This window comes from Pollachius pollachius (assembly GCF_949987615.1).
Source record: "Pollachius pollachius genome assembly, chromosome: 11".
Taxonomy (NCBI): Eukaryota; Metazoa; Chordata; class Actinopteri; order Gadiformes; family Gadidae; genus Pollachius; species Pollachius pollachius.
Genome location: NC_136944.1, coordinates 17,978,173 through 18,003,534, shown reverse-complemented (window position 1 = coordinate 18,003,534; position 25,362 = coordinate 17,978,173). Strand labels below are relative to the sequence as shown.

General features: G+C 46.9%; 1 protein-coding gene and 1 pseudogene across 2 annotated transcripts; both read right to left on the bottom strand.

The window, feature by feature from the left end:
• Positions 1 to 11,904: 11,904 nt before the first annotated feature.
• Positions 11,905 to 17,108, bottom strand: LOC307082478 (heat shock 70 kDa protein 1-like). The gene is made up of 2 exons (XM_079746066.1): positions 14,886 to 17,108; positions 11,905 to 14,603 (listed from the first exon to the last, which is right to left on the bottom strand). The coding sequence occupies exon 2, from the start codon at positions 14,587 to 14,589 to the stop codon at positions 12,670 to 12,672; it is 1,920 nt and encodes a 639-aa protein (XP_079602192.1). The 5' UTR covers positions 14,590 to 14,603; positions 14,886 to 17,108; the 3' UTR covers positions 11,905 to 12,669.
• Positions 17,109 to 20,869: 3,761 nt separating this feature from the next.
• Positions 20,870 to 23,539, bottom strand: LOC307082160 (heat shock 70 kDa protein 1-like; annotated as a pseudogene). Its single transcript has 2 exons — positions 21,868 to 23,539; positions 20,870 to 20,984 (listed from the first exon to the last, which is right to left on the bottom strand). The product of its transcript is annotated as a heat shock 70 kDa protein 1-like (transcript).
• Positions 23,540 to 25,362: the final 1,823 nt, after the last annotated feature.

Below are 25,362 nucleotides of genomic sequence, written 5' to 3'. Positions count from 1 at the left end.
CCATAGCCTTCTTTATCCTGTTGTTTGTGGATTTTACAGTGAGGCATTTCTTTGAGCAGACAGATATTGTTCTTTCATATGGTTTTATATGCTATTTTGTATAGATTTATACAATAAACACTACTTGATGATAGGGCTATGTTGTTTGTCCATGTATCTACAGTAAATTAAGAAACGGGAAAGTTAAAAAATAAGTGAAGTTACTTTTCAAATGCAGTAACTGGTGAAGTAATCTTATTACAATTTACAGAAGTAACTAGTAATAAGTAACTAATTACTTTTTTGAGTAACTACCCCACCACTGCGCACCGCCATAGTCTAATTTCGGCCGCCATAGTTTCTATATAAAAAAAATAAATAATAAAATAATAAAATCGGGACTGTCCCCGCAAAACCGGGACGTCTGGTCAGCCTAATGATGATCGGGCTGTGGCGGGCAGGGCCGACAGACTGGGGCTATAAGTTACACAGTTGTGGGGGGCCCAAGGGGATAAAAATAAATAAATAAATAAGCGGCAGGAGCCGAGCACCGAGCCCCCCCCCCCCCCCCGACAACAATTCTTTTTCAACCCCCAAAGTAAAGATTCTAGATCATTGCAACCCTCGAATCTTCTAGTGTGGCCAGACAAAGCCCGATTTCCTGGCTCTGTGATTGCATAGTGTGAAATGTTAAATCGTGGAGGAATAACTGAGAATCGTGTAGTCTGAACCGGCCATCAGAGTGTGTGTGTGTGTGTGTGTGTGTGTGTGTGTGTGTGTGTGTGTGTGTGTGTGTGTGTGTGTGTGTGTGTGTGTGTGTGCGTGCGTGTGAGTGTGTGTGTGTGTGTGTGTGTCGGGGGGGGAGTTAGAGAATATTTGGTATGCACAGAATCTATGAATTGAGTAGTATTAATTATTATAACAATATTAACTAGTAGCATAAAGGCTCAGCACTGTGTTTTAGTCATTTTTGTTTTCATCTTTTCTTAAATGCTTTCTGAAAACTCCTCAACCCCATTCAGTATGACCCTTTACATTGTGTCATCAACATTCAAATACCAGCAGTTTGTAAGTATTTGTCAGTAATTGATACGTCATATTTTGGTTCTCAAAATTCACCAGATTGATCTATTTAAATGAAATCTATTAATGCCCCCTGGACCCCCTAGGGAATTGCAAGCCCCCCACCATAGTCTCCAAAATCCTGAGGGAAACACTGCATGGGTCTATGTAGCAAGTTTGGTTATGATATGTCAGAGGGTTGCTGAGAAATTGTCTTACTTCCTGTTTGACAAGTTTGGCTATGATATGTTAAAGAGTTGCTGAGAAATGGGCTTACTACCTGTTTGGCGGCTTCGCCGTCAAGTTTGATTGGCTGTCACAGCCAAATGGTTTTGGCATGGGTCTTTGTACCGAGTTTGATTGATTGGCTGTCACGGCCAAACGATTTTGAATTTGAAAAAGCAGTTTGACTCATTTGTGCAACTTGGTCTGAAGAGCATATCGGGCAAGTTTCATGAAGATTGGACAGAATTTGTGGCCTGTGGATATCTACTATTGATTTTGACAACTTTCAACATGGCGGCCAAATTCTGATGTTTCCATGAGAAATAATTTATCAGATGAATGGGTTGGTCTGACAGTATCACCAGACATTGACAATAAGTTTGAAATATACTCATGTGGAGAGAGAGGAGTTCAAACCCATCTTAATTCATTAATTACAGCACCCCCTAGAGGTCAAGGGTAACCATTAATTTGATGTGTGTCTCCAAGATGAAGTCATGGGTCTCTGTACCAAGTTTGGTTATGATATGTCAAAGGGCTGCTGAGAAATTGGCTTACTTCCTGTAGGGCGGCTTCGCAGGCAAATTTGATTGTCTGTAAAATAATCGAATCAAAGACAATTGTACTTATAAAGCACATTTAATAACAAGGGGAGGGGGGAGAGATCTTTCTTCTTTACGAGCCCCTCTCTGATTGCTCAAACTGTGGTTATGTTTTTGTTATAATGCCGACCATTTTTTCATAACTGCAGTTTATGAAATAAACTATGAACTATGCCTAAGATAATTATTATATTGTAGTGCCGGAGGAAAAGGAGGACGTAGGCAGCGTAATAATAACCGTTTTAATCCAAAAACGACAGAGCAGAACAATCACTCGCAGCGCATGGCTAGAACTCGTGCAACCGCATAACCCGTCCCCCTAGACCCCCGTGACCCATAGCCAGTTCCCTCCCACTCGATCAGTAAGAGGGGAACACGAACCCATAATGTAGTCACTACACCAGCCCCCCCAGTGTTCACCTCAATATTCAAAATCCCCGCGGCGAGGAGGGCGTATGGCCCGGCCCCTACGACTGTAGGCAAAGTCAGGAGGTGCGGGAGGAGGTGTGACATCGTCCATCACATCCTCTTGTTGTGCGGGGCGGGGGGCAGCGTCGACCCGAGGGCCGCAAGCTGTGGGGGCTTGTAGGGGTTGGAGGGGGGAACGGCCACGGCGTGGCAGGGGGGGTAGGACGGGGGGGCGGCCCCTGAGCGGTGGCAGAGCCAAGTCCGGGGGCAGTTCAAGGTCCAAGTGAGCCGGTTTGAGGCGATCAACAGACACACACTCCGGCGTACCCCCCATATCAACCATGAAGCTCTTGGCTCCTGCCTCGATGACACGGAAGGGTCCGTCATAGGGAGGTCGTAGCGGAGCCCTGTGGCCGTCGTGGCGGATGAAAACGTAACCCGCAGACTGCAGCTCCGGGGGCACCCGCGAAGCAGGGACGCCATGCCGCGTGGTCGGGACCGGGGCGAAGGCCCTGGCGCCGGCCAGCAGGGAGGCGCGCTGAGTGGAGGCGGACCAGGGCTCCGTCGGCTTGGGGATGAAGTCACCAGGGACCCACAGCGGCTGTCCGAACACCAGCTCAGCCGACGATGACCGGAGGTCCTCCTTGGGCGCCGTCCGGAGCCCCAGCATGACCCACGACAGTTTGTCGAGCCAGTTGCTGTCCGTGAGGCCGGCCCGAAGGGCGGCCTTCATGGAGCGATGAAAGCGCTCCACAAGTCCGTTAGCCTGTGGGTGGTAGGCGGTAGTGCGTGGAGCCTGACCCCCAGATTCTCTGCCACCGCCGCCCACAGCCCCGAAGTAAACTGCGGGCCGCGGTCAGAGGAGAGGTCAGCAGGAGTGCCGTAGCGGGAGACCCACACCGCGATGAACGCCCGGGCCATGTCGGGGGCTGTCGTTGAGGAGAGTGGGACTGCTTCCGGCCAGCGGGTCGTCCTGTCCACCATGGTAAAGAGGTAGGTGAAGCCGTGCGAGGGGGGCAGGGGTCCCACCAGGTCCACGTTGACATGGTCGAACCTCCGCTCGGGCACCGCGAACTGTTCCAGGGGGGCCTTGACATGGCGATGCACCTTGGCGCGTTGACAGGCAGTGCAAGTGTCGACCCAGGACCTCACATCCCTCTTGAGCCCGTGCCAGACGAACTTCTCTGACACCAGCCGTGAGGACGGTTTCCTACCCGGGTGAGATAAGCTGTGCACCGCCTCGAAGACGGGGCGTCTCCAGTTGGCGGGGACTACTGGCCTTGGCTGACCCATGGAAACGTCGCACAGGAGCTTGGCCCCTGTGTCACTGAAGAGCACCTCCTCCAGGCGCAGCCCTGTGTTCAACGACTTTAGAGCTTGGACGGAGGGGTCGGCAGCCTGATCCACAGCCATGCGGGAGTAGTCCAAGTTCAGCTGGACCGCACCGACCACCGCCCTGGAGAGACAATCGGCGACCACGTTGGACTTCCCAGCCACGTGCTGGACGTCTGTGGTGAACTCGGAGATGTAGGAGAGTTGGCGCTGCTGGCGGTCGGACCAAGGCTCCGTGGTTTTGGACATGGCGTGTGTGAGCGGCTTGTGGTCCACGTAGGCCGTAAACTCACGGCCTTCCAGCAAAAAACGGAAGTGTCTGACTGCGAGCCACAACCCGAGGAGCTCCCTGTCGAAGGTGCTGTACTTGCGCTCTCTGGGAGACAGCTGGCGGCTGAAGAATGCGAGTGGCTGCCAGGCATCTCCAACCCACTGCTCGTACACCGCCCCCACGGCAAAGTCTGATGCGTCCGTGGTGAGAGCAGTGGGCGCAGAGGGTGAGGGGTGGGCCAACATGGCCGCGCGGGCCAGGGCCGCCTTGGCGTCCCGGAAGGCCTTGACACGTTCCACCGTCCAGTCGACCGGTTGTTTCAGAGCCTTGCCCTTCTGGGCCTCGTACAGTGGGTGCAGGATGTGAGCTATGTGGCGGAGGAAGCGATAGTAGAAAGTCACCATCCCGATGAACCCCTTGAGCTCGCTGACTGTGCAGGGGCGTGGGAAGGCTGCAACAGCTTCTACCTTCAAGGGTAGGGGGGTCACACCCTCCGCGGAGACCTGATGCCCGAGAAAGTCAAGGGTGTGTCGTCCGAACTCACACTTCGCCGGATTGACAATCAGCCCATGTTGGCTGAGTCGCGTGAAGAGGGTCCGGAGGTGGGACAGGTGCTCCTCTTCTGTGGTGCTCGCGACGAGGATGTCATCCAAGTAGACGAAGAGGAAGGGCAGGTCCTGGAGCACCGAGTGCATGAGGCGTTGGAAGGTCTACGCCGCGTTCCTCAGGCCGAAGGGCATCCGCAGAAACTCGAAGAGACCGAAGGGGGTGACGACGGCTGTTTTAGGGACGTCCTCTGGGTGCACCGGCACCTGATGGTACCCCCGTACCAGGTCCACCTTGGAGAAGAAGCGTTTGCCCGCCAGATGCGCTGAAAAGTCCTGGATATGCGGGACTGGGTAGCGGTCAGGCTTGGACGCGTCGTTGAGGCGGCGGTAGTCCCCACATGGGCGCCACCCACCGTCTGGCTTAGGGACGATGTGCAGGGGAGACGCCCAGGGGCTGTTCGAGCGTCGAACAATGCCCACCTGCTCCATGTGCGCGAACTCCGCCCTGGCGACGGACAGCTTCTCTGGGTTGAGGCGCCTGGCCCTGGCATGGAGGGGAGGCCCATTGGTCTCGATGTGGTGCTCCACACCATGCTTCACCGTGGGAGCGGAGAAGGTGGGCTTAGTGAGGTCAGGGAATTCGGCGAGCAGCCGAAGGTACTGGTCGCTGTCGGCGAGCGTGTTGGACAACCCGCTGTAGATCACCTCCCCCTGCGTACAGGCGAAGGAAGCGAAAGTCTGTGAGTTGACCAGGCGCTTGTTCCCCACGTCCACCAACAGGTTGTGGGCGCACAGAAAATCAGCGCCCAGGAGGGGAAATGTGACAGCTGCGACAACAAAATTCCAGGTAAAGCGTTGTCCACCGAAGCAAACATCCACCGCTCTAGTGCCATAGGAACGGATAGGCGTGCCGTCCGCACCCACCAACTGCGGACCGTGCTCCCCCTTCGCCACCTCCGATCCCCCTGACGGAATGATGCTCCATTAGGCACCTGTGTCACAAAGGAATCTGCGACCGGAAATGGTGTCTTTTATGAAGAGCAGCCTGTTGGTGACACCAGCGCTCAGGGCTACTACCGAACGCCGGCCCTGCCGTTTCCCGTCGGTCCAAAGGAGCAGGGCGAGTGGCATCGTTTGGCCTTGGCGCCAACAGTGGCGCGGTAGAAACAATGGCCCGCAGCGTTACCCTGCTGGCCCGAGGGTCTGGCGTCGTCCTTCGCTCTTCTGCGACGGTCCGGCGGCGGGGCAGCCGCGGGAGCCAGCAGGTCCGGGGACCGTTGAGGCATGGCCAAGACGAACCGGTCTGCCTCCCTGGCCAGGGCGCGGGGTCCAACGATGGTGGTGTTAGCAAGCGCCATCCTGACCTGAGCTGGCAGTGTGCGCATAAACAGCTCCGTGAAGAGGATCATGGGGTCTTCTGTACCGAGCAGGTTTAGCATCCTCTCCATACGTGCAGAGGGCCTCTCGTCTCCCAAGTCCGACATGTCAAACAAGCGGCGCACCCTCTCTGCGGTGGACAGCTCAAATGTCTCCAGGAGCAGGGCCTCGAGGCGCTCATATTTGTTTGATCGCCGGGGGGGGCGGACAGAAACCCCACCACACGCGCTGCGGTGGAGCTGCCCAACATAGCCACAGCATGGTTGTACCGGTCGTCGTCGTCGGTAACGTCGCTTTTGTAGAAATGTGCCTCCACTATAGCGAACCATGCAGCAGGCGTTGAGTCCCAGAACTCTGGCAGCTTAAGAGTGGGGGTGCGCACGACCTGCGTCACCCTGACAGGAGACGGTGATGTCTGCCGCTGTGAACGTTTTCCTCGGGCGGACATGTTGCAGAATAGCAGTGTTCGCTTGTGCGGTTTTTGTAAACAAATAAATAACAAAAACGAACGTCGGGGTCACAAATGTAGTGCCGGAGGAAAAGGAGGATGTAGGAAGCGTAATAATAACCGTTTTAATCCAAAAAAGACAGAGCAGAACAATCACTCACAGCGCATGGCTAGAACTCGTGCAACCGCATAAACCGTCCCCCTAGACCCCCGTGACTCATAGCCAGTTCCCTCCCACTCGATCAGTAAGAGGGGAACACGAACCCATAATGTAGTCACTACAGTGTAATGTTTCAATGGTTTTATTGTATTTTAATGCTTGTATTTTTGTACGTTTACCCTGGTTAATTTTGTTGAAGAGAATGTGCTTCACAGAAAGGTGCTTGGGTAAAGTATGAAAACTAGAAATGTTTTTGATTCATGCTAAAGGATGTGTACAAAACGTGTAGTGGCTAAAACTCCCTTCTTGTGCATTTGTAAATTGCTCTAAACATATTCAGTCGATTAACCACTCTTTGACAGAAAGAACGAGATCTACGCGTGTTTACTGTTGAAACGACGGTAGAAAAAACAGTGCGTTCGCTCCGTCTTTACTGAATGCCATAGAAAAAATACAAAACAGTTTTACTCTCCCTCAATGCTACGGCATAACAGCGCCCTCTATAGCAACCAATGTCCTATGCATCTCTAATAAGTATAAGCAATGAAAACAAGTACACTAAACAGTTATTAAACTAAAAAGCAAAACTATGCAAAACAATTAGTTAATCAATATAATAAACAATCACTAAATATTAATCTAAATATATTATATCTAAGTCTAAATTACAATATGGAAAAATGGCACTAACAAAACGTATTCGAATTTAAAAGTTGTGTTTATGATAGAACAAACTAAATTTGGTTACATTAGTAGTTTACATTTACATTGAGGACAATTAGCAGAAACTTTCATTCAAAGTGACTTATAATAAGCACGTTTGTCAGAAGAAAAGTGTTACTGTTTACATTTTCTTCTTCTTCTCTCAGCTTCCTTTTAATTTCTTTTAATTCTTTATAAACTTAAATCTGTGAGCCTGCCAGCAAGGTCATCTTCAGGGTCTTTGGTGATTGGAGGAAGGAAGGAGGAAGATAAGCGTTAGAAATTTGTGAATTGTGTCTTCAAACATTAAAAATGTTTAAAGAAATTAAAATAATGTTGACAGTCCAATAGTAACAACTGTTTGGGCTTACCAGGATTGACCAGAGTCCGCCATTTCCTGATCTTACTCACCACCAGATAGTGGTGGGTTGACAGATGCCTGCTTTTCACCACCCAAGTGTCCAAAACATGCGACATCAATCTGGATGGTACGATCACGAAGTCGATCAACGTTGTTTGTGTGCTTCTTTCTTTAGTTGTTTTGTTAACTAGTTCACGGTAAAAGGTATGCGGATCCGCATGGTCAAACATGGTGTTTGTTATACACAATTCATGACTATCACAGAATTCCAACAACAGAGTACCATTCCGGTTTTTCGCAGGGAGGCCGTGCCTTCCAATCACGCCTGACCATTTCTTTGAATTGTCGCCCACGTGGGCGTTGAAGTCTCCCAGCAGGACTACAAAGTCCTCTACTGGAACCTCACGCAGGACTTTGCTGAGGATCTCCAAGAAGGCCGGGTACGCTTCATTTTTGTTCGGTGCATACGCACAAACAACAGTCAGAGTCCTCCCCCCCATCACCCTTAGGCGTAGGGAGACGACTCTCATGTCCAACGGGATAAACTTCAACACCTTGGCTCCCAGCTCGGGATTTATGAGTATCCCCACACCCGCCTGGCGATTAATGCCCACTTCAACTCCGGAGAAGAATAGAGTCCAACCCCTATTGAGGGTTTGGGCAGAAGATGGGGGACTGTGCGTAGATGTAAGCCCCACTATATCTAAGTTGTAGTCCTCCACATCCCTCACAAGCTCCTTTTCCTTTCCCAGCATTGTACCGATGTTCCACGTCCCCAGAGTCAGCTTCTGCCCCTCGGGTCTGGTACATTGAGCTCTAGACAGGGGCCCTGGGCGATCTCTGGGCAGGGTCCCTCCTCCACTTGCTTGATTGCTCATTGGTGCACTATTCTTAGTCTAACAGGGGCAATAGGAAAACAAATACATCCAATATTCTAAATAAAATGTAAGTTCAGTGAATGTAATCAAAATCGCATAGCTCCAGTCTCAAGTGAATGAATAATCTATGGAAATAGGCCTTTTTAACGAAACATGGTATATCGAAATAAGGGTTTACTTACATTTTTTGGTCTTCTCAGTCTTGATCGTTTCGGTCTTCTTATGGTCAACTGACCTGGTTGGTTGGTTCTTTTATACAAAACTTTTCTTGATTATTTGGAACATCATTATCACCGCCCACATTATGGTGAAGTAGGCCATAAGGCGTAGCCGTCTTTTAATGCTGAGTCATCCCGTGTGATAAGTTTCTCCCGTGTGAGGAACTAAATAGATATCGTGCAGTTATTAATTTGTTTTTTAAAGTCCGCAATAGCAATCACATTTCGATAATGAGTGATTTGGCTTCACGGAACAATCTGGACGAGACATAAACAGAATAACCTTAATCAAAATAAAGGTTAAAATCAAACCAACAGAGGAGAGCATCAGAGAGAAAGGATGACAAACCAGCAGAACAGGTTCACCACATCACCTGACCATCCCGAGAGAGCGAGATCGTCAGTCTAAAAACAGTCATGGAATGAGGGAAACACCGCACCAGCAGCACATTTTATGACTCTAAGCAAGTAACTTTTAAAAGTTTTAATGGAGAAAAAAACACCAAATCTTTACACTGTGATATCAGAGGAATGACAGCAAACAGAGGATCAATTCTATAAGCAGTGCAAGGTAACATATCACACTGTCATCCTTCAATGAAAACCTTTCATTCAACATTTTAGGAGAACACCACTAAACAGGCAACAGAGGAGTGGTGGAAGTCCAAAAACAACATCACATTTTTCACTTATCATCCTCAATCTCACAGACAATGAATTAATAAACACACACAAGTGCACACACACGCACAAACAATAATAACAATCACTTTAACTGCCCCCTCATCACATCTCATCAAGAACAGCACCATCACTCTGGCAGAGTACTCAACAACATCCTCACCGAAACCAACCTGGTCATCATCGACAACGACAAACCCACCCCCCACCACAGCACCACCTCCACTGAAACCCTGGCCCTCATGCTCTGTACCCCAGGCCACGGCAGCAAAATAATCACTTATTCTGTAGGCCACGTTTGGATGCTTTTTTAGCACATAAATGTAGCGATTGGCTCGACTAAGGCTACGTTTACATGATGACGGTCTGAACAGAAGACGCAAAAGTGGCGTCGCATCTTCACTTTTTGTTCCACGTTTAGACGTGCGTTTTCGGGAGGAAATCGGCGTGCATACGGTGACACAAAAGTGTGTGGAATTCGATTGGGTATGCATGCCAGGCAGCTAGGTGGTGCTGTGCTACACTATCACACAACACCGCCATGTCTGAGCGCATGCGTAGAATCTTCCATCTTCTCTTATCCGCGCCGCAAAAACCAAAAAGATCCTTCTCTGTTCAGTAATACTATCTGTACATATCCTGTACACTTCGTGGAAAGACTCGTGTAAGTTTATTAGAGCTGCTAGAGCAGCTAGAAGGTCCGACGCATGGAAATAATCCAACATGTTTGTTTATTTCCCTGTACTGGCGCATGTATGCGACGTAAACGCGTACGCGACGTGAGCAGATCTGAGCAGAGTTTTGCGTCTTGGCAGTGAAGATGGAAACGCCACGGCGGAGAGTATTCAAATTTTCCACTCTGGAGAGTGGTTTCAGGTTTTTTGGTTTTCAAGCCCCAAAAACGCCGTCACCGTCTAAACGGAAGGCACTTCCGATAAAATACTTTATCGTTTTTACCCGCAAGCGTCCTCGTGTAAACGGGGCCTAAAGCAAAGTCTTGAACCATTTGTCAAAGTCTGGCAGATCGTTTTCTTCAAGCAAATGGTAAATGCCATAGGGATGATACTTTTTTTTTTTTGGAATGTCACGTGATCTACCCGCACTACCTTTGCGATCGACAGGTCTGTTGCAATCGACGCATTGGGCAGCCCTTCGCTAGCTGATGGGAATGACCCGCCTGCCATAAAGCCCCTAAACCCCGTCTTTACTTATCTGTTGGTCCTCAGTAAAGGACCTTTAATTGACTCTCGGTGTCAGTCTCACTCTGTGTCGAGCTGCAAGCATTTGGGTCACTTCCCCATAACACCCTCTGCGTATATGCTGCAGCAGGAAGAACTGGTGCTGTTGACAGGGGCAGGTCCCGCCACAGAGACCATGTGCAACTGTAACAAGGCGGCAGTGATGTGCAAGGTGAAGTAGGACGGACCCAACGAGACGCATCTTCCACAACTGCGGCCGGCCCCATTGACAGGCAGCGTGACTTCTTGACTAAAATGTACCTCCAGGTGAGGGATAGACCAGTGCACGAGTAAATGATAGACCGGTGCACAAGTAAAAAGTAAACCTGTGCACTAGTAAACGATAAATTGGTTCACAAGTAAAGGATACCCTGAACAAAAGTCAGGGTATATTAAAATGTGTAATAAAATGATCTGTTAGTCAATTATACTGCTAGTCATAGAGGTTGGTTATATTGGACACCAAAACGTCTCTGGCCGGTGAATTTATATGATAAACAATAGAAGAATGTGTATAATCTAACAGTTTAATCCCATGGCATAATTACATTGTGTATGATGTTTTAATTCCAAATCTCCAACCTGGGATTCATTACATTTAAGTTTATTAAATGGGCAGCATGATCAGGAGGTAGAGCGGGTTGGCTGGCAACCAGAAGGTTGTAACATTTTAACTTGCTTGTATCTTAAAATGACCTGCTGACCGCTGCAATGCTGGCCAGACAGTATCTTACTATCTATGACCCTCCCAAAACCTCTCCCACATGTGCCAGTCAAGATATGCTAGTTCACGTCACAGCGACACAGCCAGTTAGAGTGGACAGAACACTGTTATTGAGTTATTTCAATTCGGTGATGTGCAAGATAAAGTAGGACAGAATTAACAAGGGCACATCTTCCACAGAGTAAAGGATACCCTGACTTTTGTCAGGGTATCCTTTACTCTTGCACCAGCCTATTTTATAAAAATATTGATTTTGCGGCATGCTCAGGAGGCAGAGCTGGTTGGCTGGTAAGCGGAAGGATGCTAGTTCAATCCCCTAGCTTCTCCTAGTTGAGGGTTGAGGTGGTCCTTAGCAAGACACCTCACCCTTACTGCTCCAGACGAGCTGGCTGTCGCATTACATTGTTGACACCGCCGTCGGTGGGTGAATGTGTGCATAGATTGGTGAATTTTAGGCAATACTGTAAAGTGCTTTGACTGGCTACTAGTTAGAAAAGCGCTACATAAATGCAATCCATTTACCATTTTAATTTAGCACAATCAAAATCATCATTTTAAAACTTCTCGATTAGACTGGAATACTTGAAGAGGTAAAACATTATACCATTATGTCCCTGTTAAAATAAATTATAGAACAATGAATTTGTATGTGTATTAACAGCTACAAGATAAAATAAACATTCTACAACAAAAAGGATCTCTATTTTATTGTTTCTGCAATGTGGAATAAATTCATGCTTATAAGGGAAAAACATGAAAATGTCTCATAATGTTTACTTTTTTTTTTTGCAAGCATATTCCACTCAGTCCAACTTTATACAGTCATTTTGTGACCTTGCATGAATGTATTTACATACCATGTGAACATGATGCCGAGTGCTTAGTCATTATACAGCATTTCAAAGAAAAAAAGGTTTTATCCTTATCATTGTAGAGTGAGATAGACAGGTAGGTATGGTAGAAAGGTAAAAGAAATAGAGGGGAAGACCCACAGCAAAGGGCCATGTGCAGGAATCAAACCCTGGTCACCGCAGTAAGGACTGGGCCTTAAAGGACAAATCCAGTGTAAAGTGGATTTGGGATATGTTTGGTATGATAACGAGTTGGGACGTTCGTTTTGGAGCACAAAAACCACATATGGACGCATGGCTGTTTTTAGCCGATTCTATCAAAAGGCTATAAACTTGGAAAGACAGGGGCATCTGTTATAGTAAAAAAAAACTCAATTGCTATTTTAAACCACTTCAAAGGCTAGAAGTAGCCCGACACTTCTTTGGTAGTATAATAAGGGTCTTAACATATAAAAGGAGGCATAGATAACTTTGTAAGTGTACAGATTGTTTGTTAAAAAGGACATTTTATACACACAATACCATCACCCGTCGACACCATCTTATACCCTTATAATCAATAACAGTCATATTGATCATATTCCATTCAGTCCAACAGTCTGCTTTAGTCCACCTCCTCGATGGTGGGCCCCTGGGAGCCAGCTCTGGCCTGCTCTCCACAGCTGCCTGCTGGCACTCCCCCCTGGTACAGCCTGGAGATGATGGGGTTACACAGCTTCTCCAACTCCTTCAGCTGGTGTTGGTACTCCTCTTTCTCCGCTAGCTGGTTGTTCTCCAGCCAGAGGATGGCCTGCTCACACTTCTCCTCCACCTTCTTCCTGTCCTCCTCACTCACTTTGTCCTTCAGGTTGACCTCCCGCAGGCTGCTCTTCATGTTGAAGGCGTAGGACTCCAGGGCGTTCTTGGCCGCTATATTCTCCCTCTGTTGCTCGTCTTCTACCTTGTATTGGTCTGCTTCCTGCACCATCCTCTCAATGTCTTCCTTGCTCAGGCGGCCCTTGTCGTTTGTGATGGTGATCTTGTTCTTTTTTCCTGTGCTCTTTTCCACAGCAGACACGTTCAGAATGCCGTCTGCGTCGATGTCGAAGGTGACCTCGATCTGAGGTACCCCTCTCGGAGCGGGCGGGATTCCCGACAGCTCGAACTTGCCCAGCAGGTTGTTGTCCTTGGTCATGGCTCTCTCTCCTTCCAAGACCTGGATCAGGACCCCCGGCTGGTTGTCGGAGTATGTGCTGAAGGTCTGAGTCTGTTTGGTGGGGATGGTGGTGTTCCGTTTGATCAGAGGCGTCATGACTCCTCCGGCCGTCTCGATGCCCAGGGAAAGGGGCGCCACGTCCAGGAGCAGCAGGTCCTGGACGTTCGCCGACGTGTCGCCGCTGAGAATGGCGGCCTGCACGGCGGCGCCGTAAGCCACAGCCTCGTCTGGATTGATGCTCTTGTTGAGCTCCCTGCCGTTGAATAAGTCCTGCAGGAGTTTCTGGATCTTGGGGATTCGCGTGGAGCCTCCCACCAGGACGATGTCGTGGACCTGGCTCTTGTCCATTTTGGCGTCCCTCAGGGCTTTCTCCACGGGTTCCAGGGTTCCCCTGAAGAGGTCTGAGCACAACTCCTCGAAGCGTGCCCTGGTGACAGAGGTGTAGAAGTCGGTGCCCTCATGCAGAGAATCGATCTCGATGCTGGCCTGGGAGCTGGACGACAGGGTTCTCTTGGCTCGCTCACAAGCCGTGCGAAGCCTCCTCAAAGCCCTCTTGTTCTGGCTGATGTCCTTCTTGAACTTCCGCTTGAACTCCTCCACAAAGTGGTTGACCAAGCGGTTGTCAAAGTCCTCTCCACCCAGATGAGTGTCTCCAGCCGTGGACTTCACCTCAAAGATGCCGTCTTCAATGGTTAGGATGGAGACGTCGAAGGTGCCCCCACCCAGGTCAAAGATCAGGACGTTGCGCTCGCTGCTCTTGCCTTTGTCCAGACCGTAGGCAATGGCGGCCGCCGTGGGCTCGTTGATGATCCTCAGGACGTTGAGGCAGGCGATCACTCCTGCGTCTTTTGTGGCCTGACGCTGGGAGTCGTTGAAGTAAGCTGGAACCGTGATGACGGCGTTCGACACCTTCTGGCCCAGGTAGGCTTCGGCAATCTCCTTCATCTTCACCAGGACCATGGAGGACACCTCCTCGGGGTAGAAGGATTTGTTCTCCCCCTTGTGCTCCACCTGGATTTTGGGCTTCCCCGCGTCGCTCATCACCGTGAATGGCCAGTGCTTCATGTCCGCCTGCACCACTGCATCGTCAAACTTTCGGCCAATCAGGCGCTTGGCGTCGAACACGGTGTTGGTGGGGTTCATGGCCACCTGGTTCTTGGCTGCGTCTCCGATGAGTCTCTCCGTGTCTGTGAACGCCACGTAGCTGGGGGTGGTCCGGTTGCCCTGGTCGTTGGCGATGATCTCCACTTTGCCGTGCTGGAACACCCCCACGCAGGAGTAGGTGGTGCCCAGGTCAATACCGACCGCTACACCCTTAGCAGCAGACATCTTGCTGAGGATAGCTGTCAGGGAGTCAACAGTGAAACGACAAGCGTTAGAAATTATAATTATGTGTTCAAAAAACAAACAAATTAAAAAAGGGATTTTATAATCTATAGGGACAATCTATTTTGTATCTATTTATACATAAAATATTAACAATATTTCGACATGTTACATAGAATAACATGTTTGCTGTAACAAATGGCATTAAAAAGATACCTCTTATATTCTAAATCACAAAATAAATTTGGGTGAATGTAATGTAAATCTGATGGGAAATGTTGAAATAATGGTTTACTTACTGTAAGTAAGCGATGAACAGTAATCGTATCGTAATAGTGGAGTATCTGGCTCCTCTCTCCTAAAGCGCGTCTTGCTATTTCAACTGTCCCCGCTGCCGGTGATTTTATGCTTACCATTGGTCTTCCCGTTGGTTCTGGTACATTCTGACCAATCAGCGTCCTCTTCTTGGTGACGTATGCGGTAGCTCGCTCGGAAGAAAGTTCTCCAAGGTTGGAGTGGCTTCTGGGTGCATTCGTGAAGCTTCCAGAACAAGACCGTTTTTTGCAAGCAATCCCATTAATTTAATCCCTGACTATTATATATTATGACGCATATTTATAATATGTATATAAATGATTCATTCAAAAACCTTATTCCATTATTGTTCATTATATATTGCTCAAGTTCGAGGCCACTAATGAAAGCATTTTTCTCTACATTACCATTAAACAAAATATATATATTTTTTATAATGTACGGTTTCTAATTAGCCTACATAGATTCCAATTTTTACTTTTAATTAAATGGATGATGGGCCAAAACTCAGAAATGGAGTGGTAACAATTTTATGGATAAATTGTGGACAAATTACAGCAAATCCCTGCCTGAACACACACACACACACACACACGCACACACACGCGCGCGCACACGCACGCACACACACACACACACGCACACACACACACACACACACACACACACACACACACGTTGGTCTTTAAAACAGCGGGGTTTTTCATAAGCGGTAGGGAGGTGGAACACTACACTGGTGTAGAGTATCCCCGGTAATAGTCAAGCATCCAGGCGACAAACCGGCCTAGATGGTGAAGTCATTTAGTACAAAACGTTGGCAGGAGAGACACCGCATATGCCTTTCATAAACATATCACTGTAGCGGCACGAGAGTTGCGTAACCGCTTAACCTGGGCTCCCGTCTCGTCCTTCCCGTGCTGCTCGCCACAATATTATTTGATATTGTACAGCGTTTTACAGCAGTAACCAGAATGTAAAACTCTGGTGTTCAACTTAAAGTTAACATGCAGTCTAAGCTTAGTTAATCTTCCCTTTGAATAAACGACATACTTTTACAGGTTTTACAAAGCGACATAGGCCTACATAGAGTAATATCAAATTATTTGATCTTTTAACAATGCAACATCAAATTCCATGGAATTCAATGGCTTAATAGGGCAGACATCACATTGTTTGCAACTGATATTTCATTTCTTTCGCAACAGACAATAGGCTACCATAAAAGTTTAAGATGTGCAGAGTATCAAAATATGGCACACATCCCGTGACATACAGTCGTCAAGATCGGCAGAGGCATGCTCTGGCACAGTGAGCCGGTTCCTGGAAACCAAAAGGTCTTTTACACGTATCTTTTACATGTGTGGTTACCGATAGTCTAAACGCAGGCCAACATGTTGCATCTACTGTACGTAGGCGTGGCCGAAATAAATTGCCGTCTAGTCATCCAGATCGGCGTCTTCGTGGTTGACGAGAAACGAGCAGCAACAAGGCACTCCGACGCATCATCCTCACCGAAACAAACCTGGTCATCATCGATGAACCCACCCCCCACCACAGCTCCACCTCCACTGAAATCCTGCACCTCATGCTCTGTACCCCAGGTCTTGGGAGCAGCAAAATATTCACTTTTTCTGTAGGCCAAGAAAACACGCCAACTACAACAGCTGCATCCATGTATCAATAAGGACACAAGGACGCTTTATAGTGCGGCATTGATATTAAAGATGCTTCTATGTGATTCTCCCGGTATGACGTTCCCGTGGCCAACAACGTCCGATGATATAAATGAGACTAAATCTGTTGCGCGACTTGAACTGCACAATCGGATTAGACAACCTGAATAATACATGCAAATGAAGAACCAAAACCTGCCTGTTATGTTGATATTCCAGATGATTTCAACCTTAAAGTGACATCCATTTGTCAAGACATCATGTATCTTGAGTCTAAAGGCATGAGAGATTTAGACACCTTAATCGTGTCTTGGTCTAACTGTTCGCCATTTAACAGGTTAATCACAAATTGTGTCATGTCTTAATAGACAAGGACAGTGGGCAGCATGCGACACAGTTGTCGGTCTAGACCATGGGTCACCAACCTTTTTCAACCTGAGAGCTACTTCAAGGGTATAGAGTAATACGAAGGGCTTCTTGTTTGATACAAACTTCCTGAAAAACAAAGTTGCACGGTTCGTCTTTAATGATAATAATATTAATAATAATACATTTGAACATTTATGAACAATACAAATCGCATCTACATCAATGCAAGTGTTATTGGTTCGAACATCATAACAATTGTGACACCATGGTGGCGAGTGCTATATTTAGAACATGCCCTGCGGGTAGGGATGCACTGATACCATCAACGAAACCAAATGCAAACCTCGGAATTTAGGAATGATGGTGCACTGGATTGACAGCATTAGCCTACTTTAAAACTTGAGAAGGCTGCACTTGCCTGCAAGAGGGTGAGAGGAAGACACAATTACGATGTCATAGCTTGCGAAATAGATCAGGTTCATTCAGCCTTTGGACCACATCAGCATTTGTCACCGCCGCTTAAGTGCATTTCTGTTTTAATTGTATGGGATAAAAAAAAAAAAGTGACCTTTTTATATTTTTCATTGACCACTTAATTTTTGTTCTCATGTTTCCCAAAGCCTGTGTTTTGAAACTTGTGTGTTGCTACTGATTGACCTCACCATAGCCTTCTTTATCCTGTTGTTTGTGGATTTTACAGTGAGGCATTTCTTTGAGCAAACAGGGATATTGTTCTTTCATATGGTTTTATATGCTATTTTGTATAGATTTATACAATAAACACTACTTGATGATAGGGCTATGTTGTTTGTCCATGTATCTACAGTAAATTAAGAAACGGGAAAGTTAAAAAATAAGTGAAGTTACTTTTCAAATGCAGTAACTGGTGCAGTAATCTTATTACAATTTACAGAAGTAACTAGTAATAAGTAACTAATTACTTTTTTGAGTAACTACCCCACCACTGCGCACCGCCATAGTCTAATTTCGGCCGCCATAGTTTCTATATAAAAAAAATAAATAAAAGACAAACTCAACATATCTGTGTTACTTTGTTTGGGTTGAACCCAGCAGTCTGTATTAACGGCAGCTGTAGCTGGTTCAGACTACACGACTTCAGCCTGATTTTGACCCGATTTGTTCGAAAACCCCACGATGAAAAGTTTGGCATGCCAGAAATTTGGGGGAATCGCAATGACGTATCCATTGATAACATGGAGGGCACCCCTCCACCAGTTGTGCTAGGGAATCCCGCGAACAGCTGGAGCTCAAGGGCAGTGTTTAAGAACTAACTAATAAAGTCAAGACTAGCAGATGCCCGGTTGGCGGTCATACCGGCGGACACAGTGGTTAATCCACGGGTTGGGTGGATTGCGTGAAAAAAAAGTAATAGCCTAATTGGAGGAATTGCGAGCGGGTCGCGGTTAGAATAAATAAATTAATAAATAATATGTAGGTTAACGTATTGACAAGTCAAACGGCAAACTGACATATTTGACTTACATTTTTCTATAATCTCCCTGCTTCTGATATGCGCGAACGTCTCCGCCCAGCGCTCGTCCACTTGTTTTCCATAAGCATTCCACTGTGCGATCATCCCTGCTGCGTATGCCCTCACACACATTGTTGAAATCATATGCTGGATGCTTTATTCTTTCTATGTGGCTTTAAGTTAATGATCAGGCTATAATAAGACCATGTTGGCTAAGCTGACACCAGGGGACATTTCATAGTGGTTGGACATTTTAGCGTGCCGACAGGCAACTCAAAATCGGGACTGTCCCCGCAAAACCGGGACGTCTGGTCAGCCTAATGATGATCGGGCTGTGGCGGGCAGGGCCGACAGACTGGGGCTATAAGTTACACAGTTGTGGGGGGCCCAAGGGGATAAAAATAAATAAATAAATAAGCGGCAGGAGCCGAGCACCGAGCCCCCCCCCTCTGTGGCTCTGTGATTGCATAGTGTGAAATGTTAAATCGTGGAGGAATAACTGAGAATCGTGTAGTCTGAACCAGCCATCAGTGTGTGTGTGTGTGTGTGTGTGTGTGTGTGTGTGTGTGTGTGTGTGTGTGTGTGTGTGTGTGTGTGTGTGTGTGTGTGTGTGTGTGTGTGTGTGTGCGTGCGTGTGAGTGTGTGTGTGTGTGTGTGTGTCGGGGGGGGAGTTAGAGAATATTTGGTATGCACAGAATCTATGAATTGAGTAGTATTAATTATTATAACAATATTAACTAGTAGCATAAAGGCTCAGCACTGTGTTTTAGTCATTTTTGTTTTCATCTTTTCTTAAATGCTTTCTGAAAACTCCTCAACCCCATTCAGTATGACCCTTTACATTGTGTCATCAACATTCAAATACCAGCAGTTTGTAAGTATTTGTCAGTAATTGATACGTCATATTTTGGTTCTCAAAATTCACCAGATTGATCTATTTAAATGAAATCTATTAATGCCCCCTGGACCCCCTAGGGAATTGCAAGCCCCCCACCATAGTCTCCAAAATCCCGAGGGAAACACTGCATGGGTCTATGTAGCAAGTTTGGTTATGATATGTTAAAGAGTTGCTGAGAAATGGGCTTACTACCTGTTTGGCGGCTTCGCCGTCAAGTTTGATTGGCTGTCACAGCCAAATGGTTTTGGCATGGGTCTTTGTACCGAGTTTGATTGATTGGCTGTCACGGCCAAACGATTTTGAATTTGAAAAAGCAGTTTGACTCATTTGTGCAACTTGGTCTGAAGAGCATATCGGGCAAGTTTCATGAAGATTGGACAGAATTTGTGACCTGTGGATATCTACTATTGATTTTGACAACTTTCAACATGGCGGCCAAATTCTGATGTTTCCATGAGAAATAATTTATCAGATGAATGGGTTGGTCTGACAGTATCACCAGACATTGACAATAAGTTTGAAATATACTCATGTGAAGAGAGAGGAGTTAAAACCCATCTTCATTAATTACAGCACACCCTAGAGGTCAAGGGTAACCATTAATTTGATGTGTGTCTCCAAGATGAAGTCATGGGTCTCTGTACCAAGTTTGGTTATGATATGTCAAAGGGCTGCTGAGAAATTGGCTTACTTCCTGTAGGGCGGCTTCGCAGGCAAATTTGATTGTCTGTAAAATAATCGAATCAAAGACAATTGTATTTATAAAGCACATTTAATAACAAGGGGAGGGGGGAGAGATCTTTCTTCTTTACGAGCCCCTCTCTGATTGCTCAAACTGTGGTTATGTTTTTGTTATAATGCCGACCATTTTTTCATAACTGCAGTTTATGAAATAAACTATGAACTATGCCTGTTTAGGTGTAAAGTTTGTTTGTGTGTGTGTGTGTGTGTGTGTTTGTGTGTGTGTGTGTGTGTGTGTGTGTGTGTGTGTGTGTGTGTGTGTGTGTTTGTCTTTGCCTGGTCTATTTAGCCCTTCCTTCGCGTTTTCTCAGAATGGGGGTTTCTCTCTTTTCCAAAGTCGGAGGTCCTTTTGCCTATGTTTGGTGTGGTGCTGGGGCGACCTGAAGCCCGCTGCTCACTGTGGAGTGAGAGCTCAACGAGCCGACAGTAATGCGCATTACTGAGTATGGTGGCCACTGAAGCGGCAGTAGCCTATAGTTCAGTATAGTATAGTTATTATATTTTATTTTATCCTTTTTTTTTTTAAGGTTTTATCGTTTTTATTGGAGAGCGAGATAGACAGAAAGGTATGGGAAATAGACATTCATCAAAGGACCACAAAAGGAATCGAACCCCGGTTGCTGCAGTAAGGAGTCTCCCAGGATGCTGTGGGGCAGGACACTGTGGTGGACATCACCCAGGAGAGGTCTTAATGGTACGCGCTCTACGCGGTGAACCACTGGGGGGCCCCAAGAGATAACCTTTTAATCCGTAACACTCATATTAATCATATTCCATTCAGTCCAACAGTCTGCTTTAGTCCACCTCCTCGATGGTGGGCCCCTGGGAGCCAGCTCTGGCCTGCTCTCCACAGCTGCCTGCTGGCACTCCCCCCTGGTACAGCCTGGAGATGATGGGGTTACACACAGTACTCGAATTGTAAAAAAAAACAAACAGGTGGGAGGTTGGATTGGATTTAACGTTTAGGGACAGATCATTTGTGCTGATGACAGTGCATATGGTGGGAGACCAACGGTGTACCCTTTTGATTATTGTTTAAGCACAAAGATAATTATTATATTATATTACTCTAAAACAACATGCATGGTATTGATATACTACGTGTCAGATACTCTTGTCATTGATCTTGACCAAGGCACATCAGAATTGGAGTTGGTCCCCTACATAGTTAGGGTAAATACAGAGGACAAATTTTCCCACTGGGTGCAAGTGCAACTTCATACTCATGATACCTATACATCTATTGAAAATTAATCTATTAAATGTTCAAACCAAACCTCACAAAACATTGCAAATGAGCATGAATCCTCTCAAGTGAAGTCCATTTTAATTCAAGTGCAAGAACAACTGGATTAAACAAATCTGAAAATAATACAAATACATAGCACCACCTGACATTTCTTAAACATGATGTGGTCAAACAAAAGATAAAAAAGGGGAAGCAATTCATTAATGAATTAATTAATGTACATTTTCCGGGCTCTGACATTCAGATCAGAATAGCTTCAATAATCAAAACTCAAAAATAACAGTCCTCCACTCTGGCATTCACAATTAACGATTGGCTTGTCCAAGCGCAAGGTGTTGTCACAAGCTCACCTCAGACCCTTCTCCATGTTTATGCAGTGTGTTCCTCGTCTTTAAACGTGTGTGTACTGCGTCTTTAATGTCCGAGCCTTCACATGCGCCCTGTTAACTTTGGAAACGCTCCGCCCCCTGCTGCCGAGCTACCCCGACTGGAACGAAAAAACATGACCACCGCCATCCCCCCTCAACTCAAGTGCTGGTTCCACAGCTTCTCCAACTCCATTAGCGAGTGTTGGTACTCCTCTTTCTCTGCTCGCTAGTTGTTCTCCAGCCAGAGGATGGCCGGCTCAAACTTGTCCTTCAGGTTGACCTCCCGCAGGCTGCTCTTCATGTTGAAGGCGTAGGACTCCAGGGCGTTCTTGGCCGCTATTTTCTCCCTCTGTTGCTCGTCTTCTACTTTGTATTGGTCTGCTTCCTGCACCATCCTCTCAATGTCTTTGGTGCTCAGGCGGCCCTTGTCACTTTTTATGGTGATCTTGTTCTGTTTGCCCATGCTCTGCTCCACAGCAGACACGTTCAGAATGCCGTCTGCATCAATGTCGAAGGTGACATTGATCTGAGGTACCCCTCTCGGAGCGGGCGGGATTCCCAACAGCTTGAACTTGCCTAGCAGGTTGTTGTCCTCGGTCATGACTCTCTCTCCTTCAAAGACCAGGATACTGACCCCGTCCTGGTTGTCGGTGGTGGTGGTGAAGCCGGTCTGAGTCTGTTTGGTGGGGCTGGTGGTGTTCCGTATGATCACGGGCGTCATGACTCCTCCGGTCGTCTCAATGCCCAGGGAAAGGGGCGCCACGTCCAGGAGCACAGCGGCGCCGTAAGCCACACCCTCGTCTGGATCTTGGGGATTCGCGTGGAGCCTCCCACCAGGACGATGTCGTGGACCTGGTTCTTGTCCATCATGGCATCACTCAGGGCTTTCTCCACGGGTTCCAGGGTTCCCCTGAAGAGGTCTGAGCACAAATTCTCGAAGCGTGCCCTGGTGACGGAGGTGCAGAAGTCGGTGCCCTCATGCAGAGAATCAATGTCGATACTGGCCTGGGAGCTGGACGACAGGGTTCTCTTGGCTCGCTCACAAGCTGTGCGCAGCCTCCCCAAAGCCTTCTTGTTCTGGCTGATGTCCTTCTTGAACTTCCGCTTGAACTCCTCCACACAGTGGTTGACCAAGCGGTTGTCAAAGTCCTCTCCACCCAGATGAGTGTCTCCGGCCGTGGACTTCACCTCAAAGATGCCGTCTTTGATGGTCAGGATGGAGACGTCAAAGGTGCCCCCACCCAGGTCAAAGATCAGGACGTTGCGCTCACTGCTCTTGTCTTTGTCCAGACCATAGGCAATGGCGGCCGCCGTGGGCTCGCTGATGATCCTCAGGACGTTGAGGCCAGCGATCACTCCTGCGTCCTTGGTGGCCTGATGCTGGAAGTCGTTGAAGTAAGCTGGAACCGTGATGACGGCGTTCGACACCTTCTGGCCCAGGTAGGCTTCGACAATCTCCGTCATCTTCACCAGGACCATGGATGACACCTCCTCAGGGTAGAAGGACTTGTTCTCCCCCTTGTGCTCCACCTGGATTTTGGGCTTCCCCGCGTCGCTCATCACCGTGAATGGCCAGTGCTTCATGTCCGCCTGCACCACCACATCGTCAAACTTTCGGCCAATCAGGCGCTTGGCGCCGAACACGGTGTTGGTGGGGTTTGTGGCAACCTGGTTCTTGGCCGGGTCTCCAATGAGTCTCTCCATGTCTGTGAACGCCACGTAGCTGGGGGTGGTCTGGTTGCCCTGGTCGTTGGCGATGATCTCCACTTTGCCGTGCTGGAGCACCCCCACGCAGGACTAGGTGGTGCCAAGGTCAATACCGACCACTACACCCTTAGCAGCAGACATCTTGCTGAGGATGGCTGTCAGGGAGTTAACAGTTTAAAGACAAGCGTTCGAAATTATAATTGTTTAAAAAAAACAACACTTTAAATTAAAAAAGGGATTTATCTTTATCTTTAACTATAGGGAGTACCAATTTTATATCTATTTATATGTATAATATTATTCATATAAAACTATATTTCGACATATGCAGGGTTGCCAACTTTGGGTCTTTGGCTGGAGTGAGACTTTGCAAAATATCAGCGCACATTTTTGATAACCCTAACCCTTTTTTTTTTACAAAACATTCCTTGTTTACTTAGTATAAACAAATTGAAGGACGGCTTACATAAAAGCCATTGGCTGTTGTTGACGTAGGACATTCAAAATGTGTTTAGATAATTTTTAATCATGCATTTAATCATGCATTTAACATTTAATTTGACATGGGAACATAGCTGTATACTGAGTCAGACACCTGCTGCTATAGATATGTATTTAACCAAGACGTCAGAATTTATTCCCAGTCTGACCCAGAAAGGAGGATTTGAACAGAAGTTAACAGTGTGTCATGTCCTTTAATTAGTTTAGTAATTTAGCTATTGCTTGATAACACCTTGTAATTTTGTTTTGATGAGGGCTGTCAAACCATGAGAAAACCTTTAGGGTCTATATTGCGAGAATAGGTTACTTGCAGGGGCGTAGGAATGAGTTTAACATTTGGGGGACACATATCGGAAACCTGACAGATCCGGTATCATTTTTAGGTGGGACAAATGCGCCTGTCTCCGATATTGGAGGGGACGCGTCCCCTTCGTCCCCCCCGGTTCCTACGCCCTTGGTGACTTGGACCCCTCTCATTGCCAAACGTGACTTTATTTAGCCTAATGACAGATATTGAAAAGAAACATGGAGTTAATGTTAAAGCAGAATTAAAATATATCCTAATTACAATTTCTGAAATTGTAACATAGCCTATGGATCATGTAGCCCTTATAATGCCTAAATTGACTTGTTCTTGCCGTGCTCAGTTCAAAAGGCATTTGTAAGATAAATAAAATATAGGCTAAGTAACACCAAACTAACAAGTTCTAGTTGAATTTCAACCAGGTCCACAGGCCACACAGAGAGGTAGAGAGACAGTAGACATGGAAGGAGGGAGGGAGAGAGACTGGAAGAGTTTTTGAAAAGGGTATCTTTTCGCCATCTTTCTCTCTTGTTCAGATGTTGGGAATTACATAAAAATGCACATTCAATGTTCTTGTTGATTTCGATATCCTGGCCGTAATTGTAGGTTAAGTATTGAGCAGTACGCTCTAATAAGTAAATTAAACTAAATAGCGGAGTAACCGAATTAATTGCGTTCAATAAACAATAGTAATAAAACAACGTAACACTGTTATTTAAAAATGACAGCACTAGTTTGAGGCAATTATTTGCACTTTCAGACCTTAACCAACACTTTATTTTCTTCTTCCAAAACGCGCGTCTTTTACTCAAAACTTTTCACGCGCAACTAAAAGACGCAAGGGAGCGGCAAATCAACGGAGAAAGGTGCGCAGAGGCCGTTGTAGGTCAGCCCTCACTGCAGTCGTGGCAGTCGGTCAAGATAGATAGATCGATCGATCGGTCCTGACGGAAAATCGGTCGTCCGACCTGGGCATAGTGGCGAAAGACAAATCGAACCATCCTTCAAGATCGATCGATAGATAGATAGATGGATAAATCTAACGAGCATGTTTCCTGTAGTATTATTTGTTCTAGTGAGTGATCAACGGACGGACAGAAGTTGATTATTTTTTTTTAAAGATGGGCTATTTGGCGTTATATTTCTTGCGTGAGATTGA

Coding starts and splice junctions, on each gene's coding strand:
- LOC307082478 (XM_079746066.1), bottom strand. CDS start 14,589: ATGTCTGCTGCTAAGGGTGTAGCGGTCGGTATTGACCTGGGCACCACC.